The 23,839-nt window shown below is 62.4% G+C and overlaps 2 protein-coding genes across 10 annotated transcripts in view; both read right to left on the minus strand.

The window, feature by feature from the left end:
• Positions 1–2,735: 2,735 nt before the first annotated feature.
• Positions 2,736–23,839, minus strand: part of PLEKHA5 (pleckstrin homology domain containing A5) — a 113,724-nt gene continuing 92,620 nt past the window's right edge. For 7 of the 9 annotated variants that reach the window (XM_073562354.1, XM_073562360.1, XM_073562358.1 and 4 more), the window contains 8 exons: positions 10,403–10,523; positions 10,213–10,328; positions 8,246–8,455; positions 8,019–8,159; positions 5,465–5,556; positions 5,215–5,351; positions 5,038–5,146; positions 2,736–3,021 (listed from right to left, as the gene is read on the minus strand). In XM_073562354.1, the coding sequence (XP_073418455.1) occupies positions 5,058–5,146; positions 5,215–5,351; positions 5,465–5,556; positions 8,019–8,159; positions 8,246–8,455; positions 10,213–10,328; positions 10,403–10,523 (906 nt within the window). In that variant the 3' untranslated portion in view covers positions 2,736–3,021; positions 5,038–5,057. Of the gene's footprint in view, positions 3,022–5,037; positions 5,147–5,214; positions 5,352–5,464; positions 5,557–8,018; positions 8,160–8,245; positions 8,456–10,212; positions 10,329–10,402; positions 10,524–23,839 lie in introns of those variants that run through there. The other 2 variants (XM_073562355.1, XR_012227263.1) reach the window with 2 other exon arrangements.
• LOC141075031 (uncharacterized) lies at positions 12,437–15,899 on the minus strand. Its single transcript, XM_073562367.1, has 2 exons — positions 13,912–15,899; positions 12,437–13,879 (listed from the first exon to the last, which is right to left on the minus strand). The coding sequence occupies exons 1-2, from the start codon at positions 14,634–14,636 to the stop codon at positions 12,553–12,555; spliced, it is 2,052 nt and encodes a 683-aa protein (XP_073418468.1). The 5' UTR covers positions 14,637–15,899; the 3' UTR covers positions 12,437–12,552.

Here is a 23,839-nt window from a genome sequence, read left to right on the forward strand (position 1 = left end):
GACCAGAGCCGCGTGCCAGAAGAGGAGACCAGAGCTGTGTGCCAGAGGAGCCAGGGGGAGACTAGAGCCGCGTACCAGAGGAGGAGACCAGAGCTGTGTGCCAGAGGAGCCAGGGGGAGACTAGAGCCGCGTGCCAGAGGAGGAGCCAGGGGGAGACTAGAGCCGCGTGCCAGAGGAGGAGCCAGGGGGAGACTAGAGCCGCGTGCCAGAGGGGGAGCCGGAGGGGGTATCAGAGCCGCGTGCCAGAGGGGGAGCCGGAGGGGGTATCAGAGCCGCGTGCCAGAGGGGGAGCCGGAGGGGGTATCAGAGCCGCGTGCCAGAGGGGGAGCCGGAGGGGGTATCAGAGCCGCGTGCCAGAGGGGGAGCCGGAGGGGGTATCAGAGCCGCGTGCCAGAGGGGGAGCCGGGGGGGGTATCAGAGCCGCGTGCCAGAGGGGGAGCCGGGGGGGGTATCAGAGCCGCGTGCCAGAGGGGGAGCCGGGGGGGTATCAGAGCCGCGTGCCAGAGGGGGAGCCGGGGGGGGGGGTATCAGAGCCGCGTGCCAGAGGGGGAGTCGGGGGGGGTATCAGAGCCGCGTGCCAGAGGGGGAGCCGGGGGGGGTATCAGAGCCGCGTGCCAGAGGGGGAGCCGGGGGGGGGTATCAGAGCCGCGTGCCAGAGGGGGAGCCGGGGGGGGGGTATCAGAGCCGCGTGCCAGAGGGGGAGCCGGAGGGGGGTATCAGAGCCGCGAGCCGGGGTGGGTATCAGAGCCGCGTGCCGGAGGGGGAGCCGGGGGGGGTATCAGAGCCGCGTGCCAGAGGGGGAGCCGGGGGGGGTATCAGAGCCGCGTGCCAGAGGGGGAGCCGGGGGGGGTATCAGAGCCGCGTGCCAGAGGGGGAGTCGGGGGAGTATCAGAGCCGCGTGCCAGAGGGGGAGTCGGGGGGGGGGGGTATCAGAGCCGCGTGCCAGAGGGGGAGCCGGGGGGACCAGAGCCGCGTGCCAGAGGGGGATCCGGGGGTATCAGCAGGGTGCCGGAGGAGGGACCAGAGCCGCGTGCCAGTGGAGGAGCCGGAGGGACCAGAGCCGCGTGCCCGAGGAGGAGCCGAGGGGACCAGAGCCGCGTGCCAGAGGAGGAGCCGGGAGGGACCAGAGCCGCGTACCAGAGGAGGAGCCAGGGGGAGACTAGAGCCGCGTGCCGGAGGAGCCGGGAGGGTCCAGAGCTGCGTGCCAGAGGAGGAGCCGGGGGACCAGAGCTGTGGACCAGAGCCGCGTGCCGGGAGGGACCAGAGCTGTGGACCAGAGCCGCGTGCCGGAGGAGCCGGGAGGGACCAGAGCTGTGTGCCAGAGGAGACCAGAGCTGTGTGCCAGAGGAGGAGCTGGGAGGGACCAGAACTGTGTGCCAGTGGAGGAGCCAGGGGGAGACCAGAGCCGCGTGCCAGAGGAGCCGGGAGGGACCAGAGCCGCGTGCCAGAGGAGCCGGGAGGGACCAGAGCCGCGTGCCAGAGGAGGAGCCGGGGGACCAGAGCTGTGGACCAGAGCCGCGTGCCGGAGGAGCCGGGAGGGACCAGAGCCGCGTGCCAGAGGAGGAGCCGGGGGGGACCAGAGCCGCGTGCCAGAGGAGGAGCCGGGGGGAGGGACCAGAGCCGCGTGCCAGAGGAGGAGCCGGGGGGGGGGGACCAGAGCCGCGTGCCAGAGGAGGAGCCGGGGGGGGGACCAGAGCCGCGTGCCAGAGGAGGAGCCGGGGGGGACCAGAGCCGCGTGCCAGAGGAGGAGCCGGGGGGGACCAGAGCCGCGTGCCAGAGGAGGAGCCGGGGGGGACCAGAGGAGCCGGGGGACCAGAGCCGCGTGCCAGAGGAGCCGGGGGGGACCAGAGCCGCGTGCCAGCAGTCGGGGGGGGGACCAGAGCCATGAGCTGGGGGAAAAGAGCCGCGTGCCAGAGGAGGGGCCGGGGGGACCAGAGCCGCGTGCCAGAGGAGCCGGGGGGGACCAGAGCCGCGTGCCAGAGGAGCCGGGGGGGACCAGAGCCGCGTGCCAGAGGAGGAGCAGGGGGGACCAGAGCCGCGTGCCAGAGGAGGGACCGGAGCCGGAGGAGGGGCCAGAGCCGTGTGCCAGAGGAGCCGGGGGGACCAGAGCCGCGTGCCAGAGGAGCCGGGGTGGGGGGCATCAGAGCCGTGTGCTAGAGGAGCCTGAGGCAGAACCAGAGCCGTGTGCTAGAGGAGGAGCTGGAGGGACCTGAGCCGGGGGGACCAGAGCCGTGTGCCGGAGGGGAACCGAGCCATGGGCCAGAGCCGTGAGCCGGGGGAACCAGAGCCACATTGGGGGTCTTTGCTCTGCATTGGAGAACTTCGCCACTCTCCAAGTCCGTGTTGGACTAGACATCACCAGCGCACACTGACTGTCCCTTACGTGGCCGGCCGGAGGAGACAGGTGGGACTATAAACAGGCGAGTAATGGAGGGAGGGAGTACCACCAATCAGAAGAGGGTTCTCCCGTCCTTAGTGCTCCCTTGCCTCCTGCGGGAAGGGGGGTAGCGGCATCTCCTGAATGACAGGTGACTGCTCGGCTGTGTGCTCCACTGCTGCTGAGGGAACGCATCAAGGCAGGATGTCACATCAGCCACATTGAGTCATCTGTGTGGCTTCAGGGCAGCGCTTACCAATATTCTCTTCTTGTGAGGCGGCCCCCTCCGCCTCGTCCCCCCGCACCTTGGGAGGCGGCCCCACCACCTTCCTGCCCCCTCACAGACCAGGCAGTCGGGGAAAACAACGCTGACGTTTATTTGCTATAAAAGGCGGGGGTCCGGGCGTCTCATGTACAATGAACATAATTACATTTTTACAGCTCGTTATTGCTGGACGCCCCTGGAAGAATGGCAGCAGACATGGCGGCGGTGAGGGCGAGCGTAGAGGAGAGGAGCGAGGGTGTGCGGACCTCCTCCACTCTGCCTCTTCATGTGCAAGAAGAATGTAGCAGCAAGCGGGAGTCACACGGGGGCGCCGATCCAGATTTGGTTATAAACTGTACAGTAACGATCGTCCTCCGACCTGCGAGAGAGAAAACAGGTCAGAAACGAGAGCACCACCGGAAAGCACGCTGCGAGGCTGCACCACTGTCAGCCAAGGGCTTGTTACTGTGTATCCGTGCACACAGAAACTTCCAACCCCACACCTAACAATGGCAGCAAACCCTCAGCTGTGCACAGAGCAGCGTTATACACTGACAGCAAGCAGAGGACAGAGGGCTGCAGCAGAGGAATGAGGACAGAGGGCCGCAGCAGTGGACCCAGGGCTGCAGCAGTGGACTGAGGACAGAGGGCTGCACCAGAGGACAGAGGGCTGCACCAGAGGACAGAGGGCTGCACCAGAGGACAGAGGGCTGCACCAGAGGACAGAGGGCTGCAGCAGTGGACTGAGGACAGAGGGCTGCAGCAGAGGACTGAGAACCGAGGGCTGCAGCAGAGGACAGAGGGCTGCAGCAGAGGACCAAGAACCGAGGGCTGCAGCAGTGGACTGAGGACAGAGGGCTGCAGCAGAGGACTGAGAACCGAGGGCTGCAGCAGAGGAATAAGGACAGAGAAGAGGGCTGCAGTAGAGGACAGAGGGCTGCAGCAGCGGACCAAGGACAGAGGGCTGCAGCAGAGGACAGAAGGCTGCAGCAGCGGACCGAGAACCGGGGGCTGCAGCAAGGTCTGAGGATAGAAGGCTGCAGCAATTTACTGAGGTGTTATGAATGAGTCACTGGAGGAGGAAAAAACAAAAATACAAGCTAAGTCCAGAAAACCGGAGAGGTTGGTAGCTAGCGGATTGCACACCCCTGAACCTATTCACAACAACTAGCAGTAGCCGTGGGGGGTTCCTACGGTGGTCCTAGACACCTCGTTCACAGCTGGAGAACTAAATAGCCTAAAGAAAGAAAGGGGAAATCTAAACTGCCCCAAAGCAATAGACAGCCCCCAACATGTATTGACGGTGAAAACAGATGAAAACACAGACAGAAAGACAGGCTGAGCAAACGATGGGGCCCTCACTAACTAGATAGGACAGGAAAGAAAAGCAACTGTCTGCAATCACGCAAAAACCCTGCCAAAAAATAATGTCCAACACGTCTGATAGACAAGGCCCTGAAGTCACTAGACTTCAAAATCACTATATCAGCACTCAGGTATATTCTGAAAACAGAGCAAAGAGATCAACTGATCAGAGACAAAAATGGAGTTCAGCCAGTCCCAACCAGAGCTGGCTGAACACAAACACTAAGTAAACCAGACAAAATCTCATGGAACAATAGCAGAGCAAAAACTTAGCTTTAGTAGACAGGACTAAACTGGAGGCCAGAGCTCAGAGCAGAGAGGATCACCAGCAACCCAGCAGGGCGTCGGCGGCCTTATATCCACTCAGAGACTCCGGATGTCCAATCACACTCCACCTGTTCAGATGACAGGTTTTTCCCATCCAAATCAATTTCACTACCTCCTTTCACCAGCAGAGGGAGTTCATCGGACATCAAAGGTGAAGGAGAAAATGAGCTCGTAACACTGAGGACAGAGGGCTGCAGCAGAGGACTCAGAACCGAGGCCTGCAGCAGAGGACCGAGGACAGAGTGCTGCAGCAGAGGACCGAGGCCTGCAGCAGAGGTCCGAGGACAGAGAGCTGCAGCAGAGGTCCGAGGACAGAGAGCTGCAGCAGAGAACTGAGGACAGAGGGCTGCAGCAGAGAACTGAGGAGGACAGAGGGCTGCAGCAGAGGACAGAAAACCGAGGGCTGCAGCAGAGGACAGAGGGCAGCAGCAGAATCACAGAAGACTCCGCCCAGCTGTGATGTCATCGGATGGGTGGAGCTTATGAATCTGGGGAACCACAGAATACTCCGCCCCGAACAGCTGTGATGTCATCGGATGGGTGGAGCTGATGAATCTGGGGAACGACAGAATACTCCGCCCCTGCACAGCTGTGATGTCATCACAAGGGTGGAGCTTATGAATCTGGGGAACCACAATAGACTCCACCCCTGCACAGCTGTGCTGTCATCGGATGGGTGGAGCTGAGGAATCGGGACACTTACCAGAGAAGCCTCGGTGCCAGCTACACACACATGAAGTGCGAGCCTTCTGTCAGCTGCGCTGGGGCTGCCGGCATCACCTGGGCTTCAGAGAGGGAAGGAATGTTTCCACCTGAAAGACGAGAGATCCGCTAAATAGTGATCCAGCTGCCGGAGCCGGACTGTCACATGTCCTCCTACCATCCAACGTCGTCTGTCTCCTCAGAGTATCCGCAGAGAAGTCGTAGGAGAAGAGGATGCCGCTGCGCTCCGCCTCCCGGACCGCACTTTCTCCGCTCTCAGCCTTCAGTTTTGGGACTGAGGACAGAACCTGTAAACTGAGAACAAGAGCCCCCATTACTCAGGGGTCCGGAGTCTGTGAGCGGGGCTCTGCTCTCTGCTCCACCCATGTGATGCCATATTGTGGAGTCGCGTTCAGCTCAGTACTCACCAGTTTGTGCGCGTCTCTGGCGCTGGGTCTTCCGCTCTGTCATCTTTGGCTTCATGTGCAGGTGACCTCTCGGTAGGGATGGAATGTCCTACCTGCACAAAAAGGACAAGAAGTGTAGAGCATGGCGGCCACTAGTCACCCTCTTTTCCTAACTGCACCCTGCTGAGCTGCCATTAATTACAAATATTGTATTAATATTGAATACGCTGCCCCTCCCACCACCGACTGCTCACCCCTCCCACCACCGACTGCTCACCCCTCCCACCACCGACTGCTCGCCCCTCCTATAACTTACTGCTCGCCCCTCCCACCACCGACTGCTCGCCCCTCCTATAACTCACTGCTCGCCCCTCCTATAACTTACTGCTCGCCCCTCCCACCACCGACTGCTCGCCCCTCCTATAACTCACTGCTCGCCCCTCCCACCACCGACTGCTCGCCCCTCCTATAACTCACTGCTCACCCCTCCCACCACCGACTGCTCACCCCTCCCACCACCGACTGCTCGCCCCTCCTGTAACTCACTGCTCGCCCCTCCCACCACCGACTGCTCGCCCCTCCTGTAACTCACTGCTCTCCCCTCCCACCACCCACTGCTCGCCCCTCCTATAACTCACTGCTTGCCCCTCCCACCACCCACTGCTCGCCCCTCCCACCACCGACTGCTCGCCCCTCCCACCACCGACTGCTCGCCCCTCCCACCACCGACTGCTCGCCCCTCCCACCACCGACTCCTCGCCCCTCCTATAACTCACTGCTCGCCCCTCCCACCACCGACTGCTCGCCCCTCCTATAACTCACTGCTCGCCCCTCCCACCACCGACTGCTCGCCCCTCCTATAACTCACTGCTCGCCCCTCCCACCACCGACTGCTCGCCCCTCCTATAACTCACTGCTAGCCCCTCCCACCACCGACTGCTCGCCCCTCCTATAACTCACTGCTTGCCACTCCTACAACTCACTGCTCGCCCCTCCCACCGACTGCTCGTCCCTCCTGTAACTCACTACTCGCCCCTCCCACCGACTGCTCGCCCCTCCCGTAACTCACTGCTCGCCCCTCCCGTAACTCACTGCTCGCCCCTCCCGTAACTCACTGCTCGCCCCTCCCGTAACTCACTGCTCGCCCCTCCCGTAACTCACTGCTCGTCCCTCCCGTAACTCACTGCTCGTCCCTCCCGTAACTCACTGCTCGTCCCTCCCGTAACTCACTGCTCGTCCCTCCCGTAACTCACTGCTCGTCCCTCCCGTAACTCACTGCTCGTCCCTCCCGTAACTCACTGCTCGCCCCTCCCGTAACTCACTGCTCGCCCCTCCCGTAACTCACTGCTCGCCCCTCCCGTAACTCACTGCTCGCCCCTCCCGTAACTCACTGCTCGCCCCTCCCGTAACTCACTGCTCGCCCCTCCCGTAACTCACTGCTCGCCCCTCCCGTAACTCACTGCTCGCCCCTCCCGTAACTCACTGCTCGCCCCTCCCGTAACTCACTGCTCGCCCCTCCCGTAACTCACTGCTCGTCCCTCCCGTAACTCACTGCTCGCCCCTCCTACAACTCACTGCTCGCCCCTCCTACAACTCACTGCTCGCCCCTCCTACAACTCACTGCTCGCCCCTCCTACAACTCACTGCTCGCCCCTCCTACAACTCAATGCTCGCCCCTCCTACAACTCACTGCTCGCCCCTCCTACAACTCACTGCTCGCCCCTCCTACAACTCACTGCTCGCCCCTCCTACAACTCACTGCTCGCCCCTCCCACAACTCACTGCTCGTCCCTCCCACAACTCACTGCTCGTCCCTCCCACAACTCACTGCTCGCCCCTCCCACAACTCACTGCTCGCCCCTCCTACAACTCACTGCTCGCCCCTCCTACAACTCACTGCTCGCCCCTCCTATAACTCACTGCTCGCCCCTCCTATAACTCACTGCTCGCCCCTCCTATAACTCACTGCTCGCCCCTCCTATAACTCACTGCTCGCCCCTCCTATAACTCACTGCTCGCCCCCCTACAACTCACTGCTCGCCCCTCCTATAACTCACTGCTCGTCCCTCCTATAACTCACTGCTCGTCCCTCCTATAACTCACTGCTCATCCCTCCTATAACTCACTGCTCGTCCCTCCTATTACTCACTGCTCGTCCCTCCTATTACTCACTGCTCGTCCCTCCTATTACTCACTGCTCGCCCCTCCTATAACTCACTGCTCGCCCCTCCTATAACTCACTGCTCGCCCCTTCCACTGACTGCTCGCCCCTCCTGTAACTCACTGCTCGCCCCTTGCCCCTCCTATAACTCACTGCTCGCCCCTTCCACTGACTGCTCGCCCCTCCTGTAACTCACTGCTCGCCCCTTGCCCCTCCTATAACTCACTGCTCACCCTTCCACTGACTGCTCGCCCCTCCTATAACTCACTGCTCGCCCCTTCCACTGACTGCTCGCCCCTTCCACTGACTGCTCGCCCCTTCTATAACTCACTGCTCGCCCCTTGCCCCTCCTATAACTCACTGCTCGCCCCTTCCACTGACTGCTCGCCCCTTACCCCTCCAGTTTGTGCTTACCTCTTTATCACTGGTTGCTGGAGACCCCGGCAGGCAGGTGGACCCCCTGAGTTTAGTGATGTCTGGGGCTGGTGGGTCAGTACCCTGTTCGTGTATGTTTTCGGCATCTCTGTTATCACTAGAGGGTTTTTCCTCCTTCTTCTGGAGCAGGAATAGCAGAGCTGTTTTATCTGGCGGCTGCAGGCAGCAGTGTGCGGGTACTGGATGATGATTTACCCCCCCATTACCTGCATCAGTTTTATGGAGTTTTCTCTGGAGAAGGATGGACTTCGTGAGGGGGATTGTTCAGTGGACCCCAGGAAACTGAACCCACGCTTCTTCTCCTTCAGACAAGCTGCCTGATGTCTGCGCATCCTCTCCAGCTGCTCCTCCACAGTCATCCGTGGTCGTGGGCTCTCCATGATGCAGAGATGTTCCACCGCACTGCGTGGCCGCTCCTGACTCCCAGAAAGAGGAAGTCAAGGGGTTAATGGGACTGACATAGATCCAGGAACTAAAAAATATACAACCCTATCTGGAGGAGGCGCAGTTCCAGCCAAAACTCAGACCAGATCCCCGGCTCGCGGCTCATGGACCCTAACCCTGCTTTTTACTCTTGACCTGGCTCACACTGGGAACCCCTGCTCTTGACCCCAAACTTGGCACTTGGCTCATATTTGGGCCCCCCTGTTCTTTACCTTGTACTTGGCCCGACTCACACCGGGCTCCCTGCTTTGGTTGCTCCGGACTCACACCAGTTTCCCTACTCTTGGTGGCCCTTGGCTTACACCGGGCCCCCTGCTATTGATGGCCCCTGGCCCCCTGCTCTTGGGCTCACACCGGGCCCCCTGCTCTTGGTGGCTCCTGACTTACACCGGCCCCTGGTCTTGGTGGCCCCTGGCTCACCCTGGGCTCCCTGCTCTTGGTAGCTCCTGGCTCACACCAAGCCCGCCCCATGCTCTTGGTGGCCCCTGACTCGCATTGAGCCCTCTGCTCTTGGTGGCCCCTGGCTCATCCCAGGCCCTCTGCTCTTGGTCACCCCTGGTTAACACTGGGCTCCCTGCTCTTGGTGGCTTCTGACTCATACTGTGCTCCCTGCTCTTGGTGGCCCCTGGCTTACACTGGGCCCCTGCTCTTGGTGGCTCCTGGTTTACACAGGGCCCCTTGGCTTACACTGGGCCCCTGCTCTTGGTGGCTCCTGGTTTACACAGGGCCCCTGCTCTTGGTGGCTCCTGGTTTACACAGGGCCCCTGGCTTACACTGGGTCCCTGCTCTTGGTGGCTCCTGGCTAACACTGGGCTCCCTGCTCTTGGTGGGCCCTGGCTTACACTGGGCTCCCTGCTCTTGGTGGCTCCTGGCTAACCCTGGGCTCCCTGCTCTTGGTGGCCCCTGGCTTACACTGGGCTCCCTGCTCTTGGTGGCTTCTGACTCATACTGTGCTCCCTGCTCTTGGTGGCCCCTGGCTAACACTGGGCTCCCTGCTCTTGGTGGCTCCTGGCTAACACTGGGCTCCCTGCTCTTGGTGGCCCCTGGCTTACACTGGGCTCCCTGCTCTTGGTGGCTTCTGACTCATACTGTGCTCCCTGCTCTTGGTGGCTCCTGGCTAACACTGGGCTCCCTGCTCTTGGTGGCTTCTGACTCATACTGTGCTCCCTGCTTTTGGTGGCCCCTGGCTTACACTGGGCCCCTGCTTTTGGTGGCTCCTGGTTTACACAGGGCCCCTGGCTTACACTGGGTCCCTGCTCTTGGTGGCTCCTGGCTTACACTGGGCCCCTGCTTTTGGTGGCTCCTGGCATACACTGGGCCCCTGCTTTTGGTGGCTCCTGGCATACACTGGGCCCCTGCTCTTGGTGGCTCCTGGCTTACACTGGGCCCCTGCTCTTGGTGGCTCCTGGCTTACACTGGGCCCCTGCTCTTGGTGGCTCCTGGCTTACACTGGGCCCCTGCTCTTGGTGGCTCCTGGCTTACACTGGGCCCCTGCTCTTGGTGGCTCCTGGCTTACACTGGGCCCCTGCTCTTGGTGGCTCTTGGCTTACACTGGGCCCTTGCTCTTGGTGGCTCCTGGCTTACACTGGGCCCCTGCTCTTGGTGGCTCCTGGCTTACACTGGGCCCTTGTTCTTGGTGGCTCCTGGCTTACACTGGGCCCTTGCTCTTGGTGGCTCCTGGCTTACATGGGGCCCTTGGCTTACACTGGGCCCCTGCTGACATACTGACCGATTTGCTGTCCGGCTTCTTGCTCTTGCGCAATGTGACGTAGGAGGCGATGGTGCTGGACTCCAGAGGGGGAGATCTTGTCCTTGGGGGAACAACTCCCACCGGAAAGTGTGAACCTGTAGAACAGGAGGTTAGTAGCGCCCCACAGTGGCTGCACCAGACACTGCACAATCACAGGACAGGCGGAAACCTTTATTCGCCGCAGCCTCCATGTCCCGCAACACCTCCGCCTTCTCGTCACCATTGGACTCATCCACCTCGGCCACCGTGGTCAGCTCGGGCTCGCTCTTGTACAACCTGTAGTCGGGTCCCTGGGACACAGAGAAGGTGGGTGACACGGCGAGAATAAAGACGGGGCGAAGCAACAAGGGACGGGCAAGGATGAGAATGAGCGCAGTGATAGGCGGGCAAGGATGAGGATGGGAGACAGCGATAGGCGGGCGAGAATGGGAGACAGCGATAGGCGGGCGAGGATGGGAGACAGCGATAGGCGGGCGAGGATGGGAGACAGCGATAGGCGGGCGAGGATGGGAGACAGCGATAGGCGGGCGAGGATGGGAGACAGCGATAGGCGGGCGAGGATGGGAGACAGCGATAGGCGGGCGAGGATGGGAGACAGCGATAGGCGGGCGAGGATGGGAGACAGCGATAGGCGGGCGAGGATGGGAGACAGCGATAGGCGGGCGAGGATGGGAGACAGCGATAGGCGGGCGAGGATGGGAGACAGCGATAGGCGGGCGAGGATGGGAGACAGCGATAGGCGGGCGAGGATGGGAGACAGCGATAGGCGGGCGAGGATGGGAGACAGCGATAGGCGGGCGAGGATGGGAGACAGCGATAGGAGGGCGAGGATGGGAGACAGCGATAGGCGGGCGAGGATGGGAGACAGCGATAGGCGGGCGAGGATGGGAGACAGCGATAGGCGGGCGAGGATGGGAGACAGCGATAGGCGGGCGAGGATGGGAGACAGCGATAGGCGGGCGAGGATGGGAGACAGCGATAGGCGGGCGAGGATGGGAGACAGCGATAGGCGGGCGAGGATGGGAGACAGCGATAGGCGGGCGAGGATGGGAGACAGCGATAGGCGGGCGAGGATGGGAGACAGCGATAGGCGGGCGAGGATGGGAGACAGTGATAGGCGGGCGAGGATGGGAGACAGCGATAGGCGGGCGAGGATGGGAGACAGCGATAGGCGGGCAAGGATGAGGATATGGACGCAGTGATAGGTGGGCAAGGATGAGGATGGACGCAGTGATAGGCGGGCGAGGATGAGAATAGGCATAGTGGTAGACGGGCGAGGATGAGGATGGGCGCAGTGGTAGGCGGGCGAGGACAGGAGACAGTGATAGACGGGTGAGGATGGGCGCAGTGATAGGTGGGTAAGGATGAGGATGGGCGCAGCGATAGGCGGGCGAGGATGGGCGCAGCGATAGGCGGGCGAGGATGGGCGCAGCGATAGGCGGGCGAGGATGGGCGCAGCGATAGGCGGGCGAGGATGGGCGCAGCGATAGGCGGGCGAGGATGGGCGCAGCGATAGGCGGGCGAGGATGGGCGCAGCGATAGGCGGGCGAGGATGGGCGCAGCGATAGGCGGGCGAGGATGGGCGCAGCGATAGGCGGGCGAGGATGGGCGCAGCGATAGGCGGGCGAGGATGGGCGCAGCGATAGGTGGGCGAGGATGAGCGCAGCGATAAGCGGGCGAGGATGAGGATGGACGCAGTGATAGGCGGGCGAGGATGGATGAGAGTGATAGACGGGTGAGGATGAGGATGGACGCAGCGATGGGGGAGAGGATGGATGAGAGTGATAGACGGGTGAGGATGAGGATGGACGCAGCGATGGGGGAGAGGATGGATGAGAGTGATAGACGGGTGAGGATGAGGATGGACGCAGCGATGGGGGAGGATGAGGATGGACGCAGTGATAGGCGGGCAAGGATGAGGATGAGCGCAGTGATAGGCGGGCGAGGATGAGGATGGACGCAGAGATAGGCGGGCAAGGATGAGGATGGGGGCAGTGATAGGCAGGCAAAGACGAGCGACAGTGATAGACGGGTGAGGATGGGAATGGACGCAGTGATAGGCGGGCAAGGAGGATGATGGGCGCAGTGATAGGTGGGTAAGGACGGGCGAGTGAGACTGGTGAGGATGAGGATGGACGCAGTGATAGCCGGGCAAGGATGAGGATGGGGGCAGTGATAGGCAGGCAAAGACGAGCGACAGTGATAGACGGGTGAGGATGGGAATGGACGCAGTGATAGGCGGGCAAGGAGGATGATGGGCGCAGTGATAGGTGAGTAAGGACGGGCGAGTGAGACTGGTGAGGATGAGGATGGACGCAGTCATAGCCGGGCAAGGATGAGGATGGGAGACAGTGACAGACTGGTGAGGATAAAAATGGACGCAGTGATAGGCGGGCAAGGACAGGAGCCGGTGATAGACGGGTGAGGATGGACGCAGTGATAGGCGGGTGAGGAGGAGGATGGGCGCAGGGATAGGCGGGCGAGGATGGATGAGAGTGATAGATGGGTGAGGATGGACGCAGTGATGGGGGAGGATGAGGATGGGCGCAGTGATAGGCGGGCAAGGATGGGCGACAGTGATAGACGGGCAAGGATGAGGATGGAGGCAGTGACAGGCGGGCGAGGATGAGGAAGGACGCAGTGATAGGCGGGCGAGGATGGATGAGAGTGATAGACGGGTGAGGATGAGTATGGACGCAGTGATGGGGAGGATGAGGATGGGCGCAGGGAAAGGCGGGCGAGGATGGATGAGAGTGATAGACGGGTGAGGATGAGGATGGACGCAGTGATAGGCGGGTGAGGATGAGGATGGGCGCAGGGATAGGCGGGCGAGGATGGATGAGAGTGATAGATGGGTGAGGATGGGTGCAGTGATAGGCGGGCAAGGATGGGCGACAGTGATAGACGGGCAAGGATGAGGATGGAGGCAGTGACAGGCGGGCGAGGATGAGGATGGACGCAGTGATAGGCGGGCGAGGATGGATGAGAGTGATAGACGGGTGAGGATGAGTATGGACGCAGTGATGGGGAGGATGAGGATGGGCGCAGGGAAAGGCGGGCGAGGATGGATAAGAGTGATAGACGGGTGAGGATGAGGATGGACGCAGTGACAGGCGGGCAAGGATGGGCAACAGTTATAGACGGGCGAGGATGGGCGCAGTGATAGGCGGGCGAGGATGAGGATGGACGCAGTGATAGGCGGGCGAGGATGAGGATGGACGCAGTGATAGGCGGGCGAGGATGAGGATGGACGCAGTGATAGGGGGGGCGAGGATGAGGATGGACGCAGTGATAGGCGGGCGAGGATGAGGATGGATGAGGGTGATAGACGGGCGAGGATGGACGCAGTGATAGGCGGGCGAGGATGAGGATGGACGCAGTGATAGACGGGCGAGGATGAGCGACAGTGACAGGCGGGCAAGGATGGGCGACAGTGATAGACGGGCGAGGATGTGCGCAGTGATAGACTGGCGAGGATGGGCGCAGTGATAGACTGGCGAGGATGAGGATGGACGCAGTGATAGACGGGCGAGGATGAGGATGGGTGCAGTGATAGATGGGCGAGGATGAGGATGGGTGCAGTGATAGACGGGCGAGGATGAGCGCAGTGATAGGTGGGCGAGGATGAGGATGGACGCAGTGATAGGCGGGCGAGGATGAGGATGGGCGCAGTGATAGGCGGGCGAGGATGAGGATGGGCGCAGTGATAGACGGGCGAGGATGAGGATGGGAGACAGTGATAGGCGGGTGAGGACGAGGATGGACGCAGTGATAGGTGGGCAAGGACGGGCGATAGTGATATATAGGTGAGGATGAACGCAGTGATAGCCGGGCAATGATGAGGATGGGAGACAGTGACAGACTGGTGAGGATAAGAATGAACGCAGTGATAGGCGGGCAAGGACAGGAGACGGTGATAGACGGGTGAGGATGGACGCAGTGATAGGCGGGCAAGGATGAGGATGGGCGCAGGGATAGGCGGGCGAGGATGGACGCAGTGATGAGGGAGGAGGAGGATGGGTGCAGTGATAGGCGGGCAAGGATGGGCGACAGTGATAGACGGGCAAGGATGAGGATGGACGCAGTGACAGACGGGCGAGGATGGATGAGAGTGATAGACGGGTGAGGATGGATGAGGGTGATAGACGGGTGAGGATGGACGCATTGATAGGCAGGAGAGGAAGAGGATGGGCGACAGTGATAATAGATGGGGGAGGTTGAGCGCAGTGATAGACGGGCGAGGATGAGGATGGACGCAGTGACAGGCGGGCAAGGATGGGCGACAGTGATAGACGGGCGAGGATGGGAGCAATGATAGACTGGCGAGGATGAGGATGGACGCAGTGAATGACCATTATGAAGTCATCTGCAGGGAAAACACCAAACATTGTCCATCTCATCATAGATTGTGGAGTCTGCCCCTCTCTTGCCCCGTGCGCTCCTCACAACCACCGCCAGATGTCATCATCCATGGAGGTACAAGAACCACAGCCAGGAGGTGCCTGCCAGGTGATGAGATGGTGTGGAGCAACAGGCCCAGGGCACTGCAAAGTGGTGGGATAGGGTGGACAGGCCCGGGCGGAGGTAATTGTGGATGATGAGATGGGGTAGGGCGACAGGCCCGAGCAGAAGGAACTGCGGATGATGAGATGGGGTAGAGCGACAGGCCCGGGCGGAGGGCACTGCGAACAATGAGATGGGGTGGAGCAACAGGCCCGGGCGGAGAGAATTGCGGATGATGAGATGGGGTAGAGCGACAGGCCCAGGCGGAGGGCACTGCGGACGATGAGATGGGATGAAGCGACAGGCCAGGTTGGAAGGCACAGCGGTAATAAGTATTTGTATGTAACCCCTTCTCATGTACAGCACCATGGAATCAATGGTGCTATAGAAATAATAAGATGAAGTGGAGCAACAGGCTTGGGCTGAGGGCACTGCAGGCGTTATATGGGGTGGAGAGATAGGCCCGACTGCGGGCACTGCAGGCACTGAGATGGGGTTCAGCGACAGGCCTGGGCAGAGGGTACTGCGGGCATTATATGGGATGGAGCAATAGGCCGGCTGAGGAAACTGCTGGCGCTGAGACAGGCCTGGGAGGAGGGCATTGCGGGTAATAAAATGGGGTGGAGCAACAGGCCTGGGCAGAGGGAACTGCAGGCATTACATGAGGTGGAGCTATAAGCCCGGGGGGGAGGGAACTGCGGGCAATGAGATGGCATGCAGCGACAGGCCCAGGGGGAGGGCACTTCAGGCGATGAGATGGCGTGGAGCGACAGGCCCAGGGGGAGGACACTTCAGGCGATGAGATGGCATAGAGCGACAGGCCCAGGGGGAGGGCACTTCAGGCAATGAGATGGCATAGAGCGACAGGCCCGGGGGAGGGCACTTCAGGCGATGAGATGGGGTGGAGCGACAGGCCCGGGGGAGGGCACTTTAGGCGATGAGATGGCATAGAGCGACAGGCCCGGGGGGAGGGCACTTCAGGCGATGAGATGGCATAGAGAGACAGGCCCGGGGGGAGGGCACTTCAGGCGATGAGATGGGGTGGAGCGACAGGCCCGGAGGAGGGCACTTCAGGCAATGAGATGGGGTGGAGCGACAGGCCCGGGGGAGGGCACTTCAGGCAATGAGATGGGGTGGAGCGACAGGCCCGGGGGAGGGCACTTCAGGCGATGAGATGGGGTGGAGCGACAGGCCCGGGGGAGGGCACTTCAGGCGATGAGATGGGGTGGAGCGACAGGCCCAGGGGGAGGGCACTTCAGGCATTGAGATGGCATAGAGCGACAGGCCCAGGGGGAGGGCACTTCAGGCGATGAGATGGCATAGAGCGACAGGCCCAGGGGGAGGGCACTTCAGGCATTGAGATGGCATAGAGCAACAGGCCCGGGGGGAGGGCACTTCAGGCGATGAGATGGCGTGGAGCGACAGGCCCAGGGGGAGGGCACTTCAGGCGATGAGATGGGGTGGAGCGACAGGCCCGGGGGAGGGCACTTCAGGCATTGAGATGGGGTGGAGCGACAGGCCCAGGGGGAGGGCACTTCAGGCATTGAGATGGCATAGAGTGACAGGCCCGGGGGGAGGGCACTTCAGGCAATGAGATGGCATAGAGCGACAGGCCCGGGGGGAGGGCACTTCAGGCGATGAGATGGCATAGAGCGACAGGCCCGGGGGAGGGCACTTCAGGCGATGAGATGGGGTGGAGCGACAGGCCCAGGGGGAGGGCACTTCAGGCATTGAGATGGCATAGAGTGACAGGCCCAGGGGGAGGGCACTTCAGGCAATGAGATGGCATAGAGCGACAGGCCCGGGGGGAGGGCACTTCAGGCGATGAGATGGCATAGAGCGACAGGCCCGGGGGAGGGCACTTCAGGCGATGAGATGGCGTGGAGCGACAGGCCCAGGGGGAGGGCACTTCAGGCAATGAGATGGGGTGGAGCGACAGGCCCGGGGGAGGGCACTTCAGGCATTGAGATGGCATAGAGTGACAGGCCCGGGGGGAGGGCACTTCAGGCAATGAGATGGCGTGGAGCGACAGGCCCAGGGGGAGGGCACTTCAGGCAATGAGATGGCATAGAGTGACAGGCCCAGGGGGAGGGCACTTCAGGCATTGAGATGGCATAGAGCGACAGGCCCGGGGGAGGGCACTTCAGGCATTGAGATGGCATAGAGTGACAGGCCCGGGGGGAGGGCACTTCAGGCAATGAGATGGCGTGGAGCGACAGGCCCAGGGGGAGGGCACTTCAGGCAATGAGATGGCATAGAGAGACAGGCCCAGGGGGAGGGCACTTCAGGCAATGAGATGGCATAGAGCGACAGGCCCGGGGGAGGGCACTTCAGGCGATGAGATGGGGTGGAGCGACAGGCCCGGGGGAGGGCACTTCAGGCGATGAGATGGCATAGAGCGACAGGCCCAGGGGGAGGGCACTTCAGGCAATGAGATGGCATAGAGTGACAGGCCCGGGGGGAGGGCACTTCAGGCAATGAGATGGCATAGAGCGACAGGCCCAGGGGGAGGGCACTTCAGGCGATGAGATGGGGTGGAGCGACAGGCCCGGGGGAGGGCACTTCAGGCAATGAGATGGGGTGGAGCGACAGGCCCGGGGGAGGGCACTTCAGGCGATGAGATGGGGTGGAGCGACAGGCCCGGGGGAGGGCACTTCAGGCAATGAGATGGGGTGGAGCGACAGGCCCAGGGGGAGGGCACTTCAGGCATTGAGATGGCATAGAGCGACAGGCCCGGGGGGAGGGCACTTCAGGCAATGAGATGGCGTGGAGCGACAGGCCCAGGGGGAGGGCACTTCAGGCGATGAGATGGCATAGAGCGACAGGCCCAGGGGGAGGGCACTTCAGGCATTGAGATGGCATAGAGCAACAGGCCCGGGGGGAGGGCACTTCAGGCGATGAGATGGCGTGGAGCGACAGGCCCAGGGGGAGGGCACTTCAGGCGATGAGATGGGGTGGAGCGACAGGCCCGGGGGAGGGCACTTCAGGCATTGAGATGGCATAGAGCAACAGGCCCGGGGGGAGGGCACTTCAGGCGATGAGATGGCGTGGAGCGACAGGCCCAGGGGGAGGGCACTTCAGGCATTGAGATGGGGTGGAGCGACAGGCCCAGGGGGAGGGCACTTCAGGCATTGAGATGGCATAGAGTGACAGGCCCGGGGGGAGGGCACTTCAGGCAATGAGATGGCGTGGAGCGACAGGCCCAGGGGGAGGGCACTTCAGGCAATGAGATGGCATAGAGTGACAGGCCAAGGGGGAGGGCACTTCAGGCATTGAGATGGCATAGAGTGACAGGCCCAGGGGGAGGGCACTTCAGGCAATGAGATGGCGTGGAGCGACAGGCCCAGGGGGAGGGCACTTCAGGCAATGAGATGGGGTGGAGCGACAGGCCCAGGGGGAGGGCACTTCAGGCATTGAGATGGCATAGAGCGACAGGCCCGGGGGGAGGGCACTTCAGGCAATGAGATGGCGTGGAGCGACAGGCCCAGGGGGAGGGCACTTCAGGCAATGAGATGGGGTGGAGCGACAGGCCCAGGGGGAGGGCACTTCAGGCATTGAGATGGCATAGAGCGACAGGCCCGGGGGGAGGGCACTTCAGGCAATGAGATGGCGTGGAGCGACAGGCCCAGGGGGAGGGCACTTCAGGCAATGAGATGGGGTGGAGCGACAGGCCCAGGGGGAGGGCACTTCAGGCATTGAGATGGCATAGAGCGACAGGCCCGGGGGGAGGGCACTTCAGGCAATGAGATGGCATAGAGCAACAGGCCCGGGGGGAGGGCACTTCAGGCAATGAGATGGCGTGGAGCGACAGGCCCAGGGGGAGGGCACTTCAGGCATTGAGATGGCATAGAGCAACAGGCCCGGGGGAGGGCACTTCAGGCAATGAGATGGGGTGGAGCGACAGGCCCAGGGGGAGGGCACTTCAGGCATTGAGATGGCATAGAGCGACAGGCCCGGGGGGAGGGCACTTCAGGCAATGAGATGGCGTGGAGCGACAGGCCCAGGGGGAGGGCACTTCAGGCATTGAGATGGCATAGAGCAACAGGCCCGGGGGAGGGCACTTCAGGCGATGAGATGGCATAGAGCGACAGGCCCGGGGGAGGGCACTTCAGGCGATGAGATGGCATAGAGCAACAGGCCCGGGGGAGGGCACTTCAGGAGATGAGATGGCATAGAGCAACAGGCCCGGGGGAGGGCACTTCAGGCGATGAGATGGCATAGAGCAACAGGCCCGGGGGAGGGCACTTCAGGCGATGAGATGGCATAGAGCAACAGGCCCGGGGGAGGGCACTTCAGGCGATGAGATGGCATAGAGCAACAGGCCCGGGGGAGGGCACTTCAGGCGATGAGATGGCATAGAGCAACAGGCCCAGGGGGAGGGCACTTCAGGCGATGAGATGGCGTGGAGCGACAGGCCCGGGGGGAGGGCACTTCAGGCAATGAGATGGCATAGAGTGACAGGCCCGGGGGAGGGCACTTCAGGCGATGAGATGGGGTGGAGCGACAGGCCCAGGGGGAGGGCACTTCAGGCAATGAGATGGCATAGAGTGACAGGCCCGGGGGAGGGCACTTCAGGCGATGAGATGGCATAGAGCGACAGGCCCAGGGGGAGGGCACTTCAGGCGATGAGATGGCATAGAGCGACAGGCCCGGGGGGAGGGCACTTCAGGCGATGAGATGGGGTGGAGCGACAGGCCCGGGGGAGGGCACTTCAGGCAATGAGATGGGGTGGAGCGACAGGCCCAGGGGGAGGGCACTTCAGGCATTGAGATGGCATAGAGCGACAGGCCCGGGGGGAGGGCACTTCAGGCAATGAGATGGCATAGAGTGAAAGGCCCAGGGGGAGGGCACTTCAGGCATTGAGATGGCGTGGAGCGACAGGCCCAGGGGGAGGGCACTTTAGGCGATGAGATGGCATAGAGCAACAGGCCCGGGGAAGGGCACTTCAGGCGATGAGATGGCATAGAGCAACAGGCCCAGGGGAGGGCACTTCAGGCGATGAGATGGCATAGAGCAACAGGCCCGGGGGAGGGCACTTCAGGCATTGAGATGGCATAGAGTGACAGGCCCGGGGGAGGGCACTTCAGGCATTGAGATGGCATAGAGTGACAGGCCCAGGGGGAGGGCATTTCAGGCATTGAGATGGCATAGAGCGACATGCCCGGGGAAGGGCACTTCAGGCGATGAGATGGCATAGAGCGACAGGCCCAGGGGGAGGGCACTTCAGGCAATGAGATGACAGAGTGACAGGCCCAGGGGGAGGGCACTTCAGGCAATGAGATGGCATAGAGTGACAGGCCCGGGGGGAGGGCATTTCAGGCATTGAGATGGCATAGAGCGACAGGCCCAGGGGGAGGGCATTTCAGGCATTGAGATGGCATAGATTGACAGGCCCGGGGGAGGGCACTTCAGGCGATGAGATGGCATAGAGTGACAGGCCCGGGGGAGGGCACTTCAGGCAATGAGATGGCATAGAGTGACAGGCCCAGGGGGAGGGCACTTCAGGCGATGAGATGGCATAGAGCGACAGGTCCAGGGGGAGGGCACTTCAGGCGATGAGATGGGGTGGAGCGACAGGCCCAGGGGGAGGGCACTTCAGGCAATGAGATGGCATAGAGTGACAGGCCCAGGGGGAGGGCACTTCAGGCAATGAGATGGCATAGAGTGACAGGCCCAGGGGGAGGGCACTTCAGGCAATGAGATGGGGTGGAGCGACAGGCCCGGGGGGAGGGCACTTCAGGCATTGAGATGGCATAGAGTGACAGGCCCGGGGGAGGGCACTTCAGGCAATGAGATGGCATAGAGTGACAGGCCCAGGGGAGGGCACTTCAGGCAATGAGATGGCATAGAGTGACAGGCCCGGGGGAGGGCACTTCAGGCAATGAGATGGCATAGAGTGACAGGCCCGGGGGGAGGGCACTTCAGGCAATGAGATGGCATAGAGTGACAGGCCCGGCGGAGGGCACTTCAGGCAATGAGATGGCATAGAGTGACAGGCCCAGGGGGAGGGCACTTCAGGCGATGAGATGGGGTGGAGCGACAGGCCCGGGGGGAGGGCACTTCAGGCGATGAGATGGGGTGGAGTGACAGGCCCAGGGGGAGGGCACTTCAGGCGATGAGATGGCATAGAGTGACAGGCCCAGGCGGAGGGCACTTCAGGCGATGAGATGGCATAGAGCGACAGGCCCAGGGGGAGGGCACTTCAGGCGATGAGATGGCATAGAGCGACAGGCCCAGGGGGAGGGCACTTCAGGCAATGAGATGGCATAGAGTGACAGGCCCAGGGGGAGGGCACTTCAGGCAATGAGATGGCATAGATTGACAGGCCCGGGGGGAGGGCACTTCAGGCAATGAGATGGCGTGGAGCGACAGGCCCAGGGGAGGGCACTTCAGGCGATGAGATGGGGTGGAGCGACAGGCCCGGGGGGGAGGAGCGACAGGCCCGGGGGAGGGCACTTCAGGCAATGAGATGGCATGGAGCGACAGGCCCAGGGGAGGGCACTTCAGGCGATGAGATGGGGTGGAGCGACAGGCCCGGGGGGGAGGGCACTTCAGGCGATGAGATGGGGTGGAGCGACAGGCCCAGGGGGAGGGCACTTCAGGCGATGAGATGGGGTGGAGCGACAGGCCCGGGGGAGGGCACTTCAGGTAATGAGATGGCATAGATTGACAGGCCCGGGGGGAGGGCACTTCAGGCAATGAGATGGCATAGAGTGACAGGCCCGGGGGGAGGGCACTTCAGGCAATGAGATGGCATAGAGTGACAGGCCCGGGGGGAGGGCACTTCAGGCAATGAGATGGCATAGAGTGACAGGCCCGGGGGGAGGGCACTTCAGGCAATGAGATGGGGTGGAGCGACAGGCCCGGGGGGAGGGCACTTCAGGCGATGAGATGGGGTGGAGCGACAGGCCCAGGGGGAGGGCACTTCAGGCAATGAGATGGGGTGGAGCGACAGGCCCGGGGGGAGGGCACTTCAGGCAATGAGATGGGGTGGAGCGACAGGCCCGGGGGGAGGGCACTTCAGGCGATGAGATGGGGTGGAGTGACAGGCCCGGGGGAGGGCACTTCAGGTAATGAGATGGCATAGATTGACAGGCCCAGGGGGAGGGCACTTCAGGCAATGAGATGGCATAGAGTGACAGGCCCGGGGGGAGGGCACTTCAGGCAATGAGATGGCACAGAGTGACAGGCCCGGGGGGAGGGCACTTCAGGCAATGAGATGGCATAGAGTGACAGGCCCGGGGGGAGGGCACTTCAGGCAATGAGATGGGGTGGAGCGACAGGCCCGGGGGGAGGGCACTTCAGGCGATGAGATGGGGTGGAGCGACAGGCCCAGGGGGAGGGCACTTCAGGCAATGAGATGGGGTGGAGCGACAGGCCCGGGGGGAGGGCACTTCAGGCAATGAGATGGGGTGGAGCGACAGGCCCGGGGGGAGGGCACTTCAGGCGATGAGATGGGGTGGAGCGACAGGCCCAGGGGGAGGGCACTTCAGGCAATGAGATGGGGTGGAGCGACAGGCCCGGGGGGAGGGCACTTCAGGCAATGAGATGGGGTGGAGCGACAGGCCCGGGGGAGGGCACTTCAGGTAATGAGATGGCATAGAGTGACAGGCCCGGGGGGAGGGCACTTCAGGCAATGAGATGGCATAGAGTGACAGGCCCGGGGGGGAGGGCACTTCAGGCAATGAGATGGCATAGAGTGACAGGCCCAGGGGAGGGCACTTCAGGCAATGAGATGGGGTGGAGCGACAGGCCCGGGGGGAGGGCACTTGAGGCAATGAGATGGCATAGAGTGACAGGCCCGGGGGGAGGGCACTTCAGGCAATGAGATGGGGTGGAGCGACAGGCCCGGGGGGAGGGCACTTCAGGCAATGAGATGGGGTGGAGCGACAGGCCCGGGGGAGGGCACTTCAGGCAATGAGATGGGGTGGAGCGACAGGCCCGGGGGGAGGGCACTTCAGGCGATGAGATGGGGTGGAGCGACAGGCCCGGGGGGAGGGCACTTCAGGCAATGAGATGGCATAGAGTGACAGGCCCGGGGGGAGGGCACTTCAGGCAATGAGATGGCATAGAGTGACAGGCCCAGGGGAGGGCACTTCAGGCAATGAGATGGCATAGAGTGACAGGCCCAGGGGAGGGCACTTCAGGCGATGAGATGCGGTGGAGCGACAGGCCCGGGGGAGGGCACTTCAGGTAATGAGATGGCATAGAGTGACAGGCCCGGGGGGAGGGCACTTCAGGCGATGAGATGGGGTGGAGCGACAGGCCCGGGGGGAGGGCACTTCAGGCAATGAGATGGCATAGAGTGACAGGCCCAGGGGGAGGGCACTTCAGGCAATGAGATGGCATAGAGTGACAGGCCCAGGGGAGGGCACTTCAGGCAATGAGATGGCATAGAGTGACAGGCCCAGGGGAGGGCACTTCAGGCGATGAGATGCGGTGGAGCGACAGGCCCGGGGGGAGGGCACTTGAGGCGATGAGATGGGGTGGAGCGACAGGCCCGGGGGGGAGGGCACTTCAGGCGATGAGATGGGGTGGAGCGACAGGCCCGGGGGGAGGGCACTTCAGGCGATGAGATGGGGTGGAGCAACAGGCCCGGGGGAGGGCACTTCAGGCAATGAGATGGCATAGAGTGACAGGCCCGGGGGGAGGGCACTTCAGGCAATGAGATGGCATAGAGTGACAGGCCCAGGGGGAGGGCACTTCAGGCAATGAGATGGGGTGGAGCGACAGGTCCGGGGGGTGGGCACTTCAGGCAATGAGATGGCGTGGAGCGACAGGCCCGGGGGGAGGGCACTTCAGGCGATGAGATGGGGTGGAGCGACAGGTCCGGGGGGAGGGCAGTTCAGGCAATGAGATGGCATAGAGTGACAGGCCCGGGGGAGGGCACTTCAGGCGATGAGATGGGGTGGAGCGACAGGCCCGGGGGGAGGGCACTTCAGGCAATGAGATGGCATAGAGTGACAGGCCCGGGGGGAGGGCACTTCAGGCAATGAGATGGCGTGGAGCGACAGGCCCAGGGGGAGGGCACTTCAGGCGATGAGATGGCATAGAGCGACAGGCCCGGGGGGAGGGCACTTCAGGCAATGAGATGGCATAGAGC

The sequence above is a fragment of the Dendrobates tinctorius genome, unplaced genomic scaffold (genome assembly GCF_039654945.1).
Source record: "Dendrobates tinctorius isolate UK_male_01 unplaced genomic scaffold, ASM3965494v1 ptg000348l, whole genome shotgun sequence".
NCBI lineage: Eukaryota > Metazoa > Chordata > Amphibia > Anura > Dendrobatidae > Dendrobates > Dendrobates tinctorius.

Excerpts from the sequence above, each read along its gene's own strand:
- LOC141075031 (XM_073562367.1), bottom strand. The coding sequence starts at position 14,636 with ATGATGAGATGGACAATGTTTGGTGTTTTCCCTGCAGATGACTTCATA. Across the intron at positions 13,880-13,911 it reads CCATCCTCATCCTCGCCCGC|CTATCACTGCGTCCATCCTC; the intron begins CTATCACTGCGC and ends ATCCTCGCCCGC.